Genomic DNA, 8,741 nt, shown 5'->3' with positions numbered 1-8,741 from the left:
TTTCACAGGGGTCGCCTAAGACCATCGGAAAACAAAAAGATATTTACATTACGATTCATAACAGTAGCAAAATTACAGTTATAGAGTAGCAATGAAAATTATTTTATGGTTGGGGGTCACCACAACATGAGGAACTGTATTAAGAGGTCACGGCATTAGGAAGGTTGAGAACCGCTGGTCTAGAGACTCTTCCTTCTGCTCTCACATGAGAAATTTGTTATTCTTTATGTCTCAGTTTATATATCCCTCTCCCAGAATCCATAAGTATGAGCAGGTCTTCTCTATTCTCTGACAACTCATTGAATTTATTTAATTATAATCTATTACAATTGTATATTTATATGTTACTACAAATATGTCTGTAACTTATGTACATAATTTTATTCTTCTATCTACTTTTGTGTAGTTCACAGTTCTCCATAATAAAAAGTTTTTTTAATGGAAAAAAATTCCATTGATAAACTTTTTTTTTTTAACCTCTTAGATTCACAGTTGAGGTTTTGCTTTTGCTTGATCATGCACTATTAAGAAAATAATATATACGTTGTTGTATTTTCACAATACCTTTAAGAATTAAAAGGCACATAACTTATGCCATAATTCCAGTTCTGGAAATGACTTGTATATGTATGTAAAAGACATTTATACATGGGTTTTCATTGCAGAAGAGCAAAGGTTTGGAAACAACCTAAATATCCATAATGGGTGTGGGTGTGTATGTGTGTGTGTGTGTGGGGGGGACGACAGTTTAATGAATTATGGTATAATCATACTATGAAATACTACTCACTTATTAGGAAAATGAGACAGTTTTATATGTAATGACATGGAATGATTTCCAATTAAGAAAACAAGGTACACACCATTATGTATAGTATGCATACCATCATTTGTGTCCTTATATAACCAAAAAGATATTGCACTGGAATATATCTGGATTATTTGTGGAAAGATAGAGCAGAAACTAGTAACAGTGGTTGCTTCACAGAAAGGGATCCAGATGACTGAAGGTTTATAGGCAGGATGGAGACTTTCTTTTTCACTGAAAGAATAACAAAAAAAGTACTATAGGTGTAGAGATGAATGACTGTTTGGGGCCGAAATTATGGGGAAGAGTTTTTGAACAAAGATAATAAAAGCTTAGTATTGCTTTTAGCTAGCAAAAATAAAAATATATTAATAGGTAATTATAATTGATGTTGCTATGAGACGTAAAATAGTTTCACTTATAAGTGGAAATATCTGTATTTTATTTATTTATTTTTAGGTGGTGATAGTGGACTGGATGGGTTAGGAGGACCAGGTGTACAACTAGGAAGCCCAGACAAGAAAAAACGCAAAACAAATACACAGGTAAATTGACATTTTCTTTAACAGCAGTTTTTCTTTGCTGATCTAATCAGGTTGATGAGGTAAATTTAAACTCGGTCATGGGATTTGTTTCCTATCCTCATTCAGAACCTAATAGTGGATTCTGCAGTGATTGTATTATTATTAGGTTTTTTACTCTGCAACTAGTGGCTACATCTGGACTGTAGGCCTGGAAGTGTATATTGCAAGAGGGAGGTGTGGGCAGACAAATTAAAATGCTTATTCTTAAATTAACTTAAAAGACATAGATGCCTGTAGTTCTATTCAGAGACCTAAAAATATATATGGACACAAGTTTAACCTGAAGTAATAATGTTCAACTGTTATAGTAATTCAGTAGTATGTGCATATCATGAAGCAACCTTGATGGAGGTATCTTTTGTCTATAACCTGTGGCTGTAATAAACAGTTATAAATACAGGCTTTCATGGTTTCATTCTCTATAAATTCGAAGCATTATCTTTTAATGATAAAGACTGCAAATAAGTATACTGTATGTACAGATTACTTTTTTTCCATTTTAGCCGCCATCTGTTAACCTTGCAGTGTGACTAAAACTGGCAGTTTATTTTTCCAGTCTGAGGCCTAGAGCTTAGTGCTTTGGGAATAAGTTAATAGCTACTCCTAGAAGTTAAGCAAGGAAAAAAAATATAGATCCTGTTTATTATTATTTAATTTAGTGGTTATTTGAGGGTATAAAAGGTATTTTTAGTTAAAATTTTAAGTGAAAGATTCTAGTTAATAGGCAAGATATTAAATGAAAATTATGATAATGCATCTTCTTTTGAAGGTTAAATACTTCTGGAGTTTGAAGTGACAATGAATTTGAGCTCAGAACAGTGTATCTTATTTCCTTTTCTAAGTGAAAGAAACCTGCGCATTTTTATCATTAAATATAATTATATATAAACATTTGGAATTGAAGAGTCAAGTGAAGAATTAAATTTTCAGAACATTGCAAGAGAAATTTGACTAAAAACTAGGTTTATAAGTGTTAAGATTTTATAACAGGATAATCTTAATGGCTTCTTTGATCAAAAACACATATTTTACTTTACATTCTCATTTCAGGGGCCTTCTTTTCCTCCATTGTCTGAGTATGCGCCACCACCGAATCCCAACTCTGACCACCTAGTGGCTGCTAATCCATTTGATGACAACTATAATACTATTTCCTATAAACCACTACCTTCGTCAAACCCATACCTTGGCCCTGGTTATCCTGGCTTTGGAGGCTATAGCACATTCAGAATGCCACCTCATGTTCCTCCGAGGATGTCTTCCCCATACTGTGGTCCTTACTCACTCAGGAATCAGCCACACCCATTTCCTCAGAATCCTCTGGGCATGGGTTTTAATCGACCTCATGCTTTTAACTTTGGGCCACATGATAATTCAAGTTTTGGAAATCCATCTTATAATAATGCACTAAGTCAGAATGTTAATATGCCTAATCAACATTTTAGACAAAATCCTGCTGAAAACTTCAATCAGATTCCTCCTCAGAATGCTGGCCAGGTAGCTAATCCTGACCTGGCACCTAACTTTGTCCCTGGAAATAATTCAAATTTTACTTCTCCATTAGAATCTAATCATTCTTTTATTCCTCCCCCAAATACTTTTGGTCAAGCAAAAGCACCACCCCCAAAACAGGACTTTAATCAAGGAGCAACCAAAAACACTAATCAAAATTCCTCTGCTCATCCACCTCACTTAAATATGGATGACACAGTGAATCAGAGTAATATTGAATTAAAAAATGTTAATCGAAACAATGCAGTCAATCAAGAGAACAGCCGTTCGAGTAGCACTGAAGCTACAAACAACAGCCATGCAAATGGGACACAGAATAAGCCACGACAACCTAGAGGGGCAGCAGATACGTGCACCACCGAAAAAAGCAATAAATCCTCTCTCCACCCAAGCCGCCACGGCCATTCTTCCTCTGACCCAGTGTATCCTTGTGGAATCTGTACAAATGAAGTGAATGACGATCAGGATGCCATCTTATGTGAAGCCTCTTGTCAGAAATGGTTTCATCGGATCTGCACTGGAATGACTGAAACAGCTTATGGCCTGCTCACTGCAGAAGCATCTGCAGTGTGGGGCTGTGACACCTGCATGGCTGACAAAGACGTCCAGCTAATGCGCACGAGAGAGACTTTTGGTCCACCTGCAGTGGGCAGTGATGCTTAGTCACAGCCGTTAACTAAAGTGGGTTTTTCCCCCTATGTATTACAGAGGTTCAGTGACACAGGATTTTAATGTTTTACATTATTTTTTTAAATGCACATGCAAAAAGATGATTTACCTTTTAGTTTTTTTAATATTCCACCTCATTGCAAGTACAGATTTTGTATTGTTTTTGTTTGCTATCTTAAATGAGAATAATGTATATGGTGGTGCTTTAGAAAGTACTATACAAATAAATGTTAATTGTTGTTGTTGTTAATCGTAAGCATAAAAGCCTCTTGAAGCTTCAAAATAATATATAGCAAATGTAGGCAAGTTTTGACTCATAAAAGTTAGAACCATTGAAAAATGTATATTTTAGTGCTGAACTTTGGCGATATCACATTAAACATTTAGTTCAAACATTTTTTTCAAGGATTCATTTAATATGTTTTCAGAAAAAAAAGTATGTGTAGCTATAACATGGAAGAAAGCATACATTTTATGGATGTTTTTAAAAACAATAGACTCCTCCCTAACTAGGGTCCTTGAAATTAGTGACTTTCGTGTTTCAAGTCAGTCTCTCCAGCATATCTGTTTGTACAGATATGACAAAGACGTCAGCATATAGTAGATGCCCAGTAAGTATTTGTTGATTAACCTGTGGATTGTACCACATGAAATTGCTGATATTAAATCAGTTGAAAATTGACTGCAGTTAGTAGAGTTGATATAAAGTATGTTACTAGTTAATGCTATTTAGAATTATAACAGTATTATGCTTTTCTCTCTTCAATTCTCTTTGATTATTGAATTGTTTTGTTATTGTTTTCCAGAGAAATAAATAATATAATATCCTTAGAAGAATTGTGAATACTTTTGAAAACATGATTTCAAACTGCGACATATTGCAAATGAGATAGGGAGAAACAAATTTGGCCTTAGAGGGCTCTGATCTACTTATTGGTAGTTTGAAAAATCTTGCTCTGGGATTCTGAATTCAAGAATGAGCCTCCAGAGAGATCAAAATCCATTTGTAAGCAAAGACCGATTAAGAGCCAAGATGAAAACTAACTTACAAACAACAATTCAAGTCCTTGCAGCAGACAAGAATTTCTGCTGTGACTAAGGAAAGTGTACAAATGGACCTGAGAGTATCCTCTTGAGAGATGATAAAGAACCGAGACAGTTGGAGATGTACTCAGTAAGATTCAAAACAGCAGAAACCCAGTTTTGGAATGGATCATAACCTGTGACCAAAAAAAAAAAAAAATGTGCATACTGTATGACAGTCCATAGCAATTTATACAATGGTTGGATGTTGGTGAAGCTCCCAAACTTGCACCATCATTATCATTGCAACCAAAAAAGTTCTGAAGACCATATGGTGATTTGCAAAAGAGATCATTAATTACTACTATTTAAACCCTGGTGAAATGACAGCAGTAGCATATTACCAAGAAATTAAAATTATGTGAAACATCTGATTAAAAAACAACATCCTTTGGTTAATAAACATGAACCTATACTTTTATATGACAGCATTTGACCTCACGTATCACAAGCTACTAAAGCAAAGTTAATTGAATTGGGCTATTAAATTTTGTCATGTCCGTCTTTGTCACCAGGCCTTTATCCATATCCAGTGATCTACCATCTTTTTCGTCATTTGGAGCTTTTTCTAAGAAAAACATATTCTCCAATTGAGAAGAAGTAATTGGAGGATTTGAACAATTTATACAGCTTACCAAATGATGAATTTTATAACAATGAACTATTTAATATCCTATTAGAAGAAAATTATTAGTGCTCATGATGCATATTTTGATTGAATAAAACTTATTTTTTTAATACAGTGTTTTAATTTTGACCTACAAAACCAGCAATTTCATATGGTACACAGTAATATAAGGTTTTCTCTGGTTACCTGTGACTAGTTAGAGATCAGTACAAAATATTTTCAGTAGTTGTAAAATATATACCTTAACGGTTGTAGGAAATTATATAAATTCTAATACTCTAGTACTCCTTTGTGTGAAAACTTTACCAGTTGAAGCAGGTTAAAATGCAGTATTTTTGGCTGGCTGACATTTGTTGTGTTTAGTAGCATACTTGAAGATCCCAGTTTACTTACACTGTAGCTTTTGTTAGAATACATAATTTTCTAAATATTTAAGGATGTTGTTATGTTGTTCTTGAAATCCTAGTGAGTGCTGATTCTTAGGAAATGATGCACTTCATGCTATATGGCCAGTCCTAGCACCAGATCATGATTTTTTTTTTTTGACTGAATGCAGTTAGATAGATATTGAATAGAACCTTCCAGGGGCCGCAGGAGTTAATACTTTACATGGTAGTATTTCAGTTGTACTCATTGCTAAAATTGATTATGCAGTTTTTTAAGCCCTCTGTTGCTTACAGTTTCAGTTTTGTGAAAATGAAATAACCTCTCCCACGCTAGTCAAAAGATACTTGATTTGGAATACAATTTGTTCATTTTCCATTTCCAAGTAATTATTTCTAAAAACTTTCAAACAAGTGGATTTTTCTTCAGGTATTTAGGTCTTTAGAGTACCTTATTTAAATAAGAATCTGTAAGTATTCAAAGAAAAACCTGTGGTTGATTTTGACAATGAATCATAGGCCTACTATAGTCATAGCTGATGAATGTTTTCATGTATTTGAATTAGTTTTTTTACAAGTTCTACATTTGTCTCTACATAACACTAAGTCAAGTTATCTAGATCCTTTTTTTGTAGGGAAAGCAAAGAACTATAAGAATGGCCAGATACATAATTTGACCCAAAGAAGGCTGTTACACAAATGGATATGACTTTCTTAGGACAAGTGATGAGCTGTCCTAAATATTTAAAAACATTCAGTGATGGAAAGAAATGCACACAGGTAGAATAATCTTCCAGTAGCATTGCACCTTTTTTGGGTGTAATTCTTTTCCTTCACTGAAAGGCCTCATCTGACATGCACACATAGACACAGACAACACACAGTTGAGCAGGAAATCTTGGAGTTTCTCCTACATACTCATTTTGCCAAAGTTCAACCTGGCTAACTGAGCAGTTAGGCCTCTCACCAAGGCTAGGTTTCTGATAAAAAGTTTAAAAGCATTAGTTCCTTTCTCAAAACTTGCTTTGTTAATTTCACTAGAGAATTCCTGGTGCACTTGCTTCTAAATGCTACTGGACTAATACTGAAAACAGCTTAGCTTGTAAAGAAAGATCATTCTTCAGATAGAGTGCTTAGAATTTAGATTTGTGATTAGTGTTTTCCTTTTGTGTGAAATACTTTAGAATACTGTTATGATTCTTGTTATCCAAATTAGATGATTATGTACATAAAACTGAAGATTTTCTTGTACTAGTGCTTACTCTTCATAGATTAACACAATATAAAGAAATCTGATTTTTTTGTGTTTTGTTTTTTTAAGACTCCCAATTCTGCCTAGTAATAGGAAAAAAACTCAAGTGTGGGTCACCGTGACATCTGTCAACTTTAATCACTCAAATAAAATAAATATCAGGAGTTTTCATCCAATATTCTTTCAAACTTATTCATCTTGAACAAAATAAGAGTGCTAGTACTTTTTGTCCAACATACTGTAGTAATTGTATTTAATAGTAAATATATATATATATATAAGCAATGAAAAGGGAGCTCTAAATAGTTTTTGGATTTCTTTTTTGCAATGTATAGAGGTTTCATATGCATGAACATTTGTGCTATTGTAGATTTTTTTAATTAAAAATATTAAGGCTCCCAAAGTTCATTTGTAAATAGTGGTTTGGTCTCTATATAAGATGATTAGATTCTTAGGGAAGCTCATAAAGGCTTATTTAAACCGCAGTGTAGTTAACCAATAGTATCATGCTGAGTGCTTAGCTTCTTTAGGGAACCAATCAATGTAGGTAGGAGAAAAGCAGAGGTCTTTCCTTTATCCTGATGTGATTCAGGAAGGTTAAATTCCTTGGCGTGTTTTCCAGTGCCCTCTTAACCATCCTAAACTCTGATGGGGTGCTATATAAGGCAGCCTGCCTTTTCCCTTCCTGGATGCTCTGTGCTTCAGAATTTCATCTTTCCTCCAATCACCATTTCTTTGTGTGGCTGTGGCTGACTAGATTTTAAGTCAAAAGTGTTTTCTACCAAGATGTGAATGAAGATAGTGGGATTAAGTTTCTTTTTTTTAAAAGGGTGTTTATTAGTTCAGAATGAATATTTAATATCTAAGATTTCAGGCAAAATGACACATTTCAGGCACCATAGGAACCAATATTTTTATTGAATTGACTAGTACTGTCCTGAAAATGCTTCACAATTTCCTTTAGAATGTTGGGACTTTTAGCAGTTTCCTTTCCTCTATTACTCAGAACCCAGAGGTTTTCTTCTCATTTCCAAATTTTAGCAACTTCCTCGCTTTTTGTGTTCCATTTATCCAATAGAGCAGTATAGAAATCACATCTGCATTTTTCCAACTCTCGATACAATGATGGGAGTTTAGAGGCACCCTTGGAGTAAGGAGGCTAGGGGTGGCATTAATATCTCCCGAGACAAGTGGCCTAAGGGAAACGAAGGGAAGAAAGTGGCTGTCTATAAGCCAGACATTAATACATCAAAAGGCTGCCTGTAGTTCATTGAAAACTTTGAGTGAAACCCAGTGGATAAGCTTCATCTTTGTCCTAATTTGTCGAAACACATTACTTGCAATTATATTAAAAAGTATTCTAAATACTTGTACTTTCTCTTGTTCTGTAGATGATGTAGACAATGTTGCTTGTTAGTTAAAATATCTTATAAAAGAAAGTCCTGCTTCTTATCATGATGTATGTGACTTAAATGACTGTTTCATATTAAAACTATTTCTTCCTTATGTACTGTTTACATATACCTCTTTTTGGGATATTAGTTCAGTACTTTTATACAAATCTGAGTGTGTTCCACATTGGTGACATGTATTTTTGCAGTAAGTTTTTGTTTTGTTCTTAGAGCATGTCTAAAGTAACACATGCACTAGTGCTGTGGTCTGTGACAAAATTACTGTAATTCAAATTGGAAAATAAAATGTTTCCAGACTTTGTCCAACATTTATTCCTATGGCAAAGGAAATTACTATGTAATACTAATTATTTCTTATGCTGGTATGTTTAAGCTACTCTATGAAGTATGTGAAACATCAATATTTATGG

The 8,741-nt window shown here is 34.0% G+C and overlaps 1 protein-coding gene across 5 annotated transcripts in view; it reads left to right on the top strand.

The window, feature by feature from the left end:
* Nucleotides 1-8,627, top strand: part of PYGO1 (pygopus family PHD finger 1) — a 32,348-nt gene extending 23,721 nt beyond the window's left edge. For all 5 annotated transcript variants that reach the window (XM_019665318.1, XM_019665291.1, XM_019665305.1 and 2 more), the window contains 2 exons: nt 1,268-1,353; nt 2,443-8,627. In XM_019665318.1, the coding sequence (XP_019520863.1) occupies nt 1,268-1,353; nt 2,443-3,567 (1,211 nt within the window). In that variant the 3' untranslated portion in view covers nt 3,568-8,627. The remainder of the gene's footprint in view (nt 1-1,267; nt 1,354-2,442) is intronic.
* Nucleotides 8,628-8,741: the final 114 nt, after the last annotated feature.

The sequence above is a fragment of the Hipposideros armiger genome, unplaced genomic scaffold, assembly GCF_001890085.2.
Source record: "Hipposideros armiger isolate ML-2016 unplaced genomic scaffold, ASM189008v1 scaffold_12, whole genome shotgun sequence".
NCBI lineage: Eukaryota > Metazoa > Chordata > Mammalia > Chiroptera > Hipposideridae > Hipposideros > Hipposideros armiger.
This window is presented reverse-complemented; position numbering and strand designations above follow the sequence as displayed.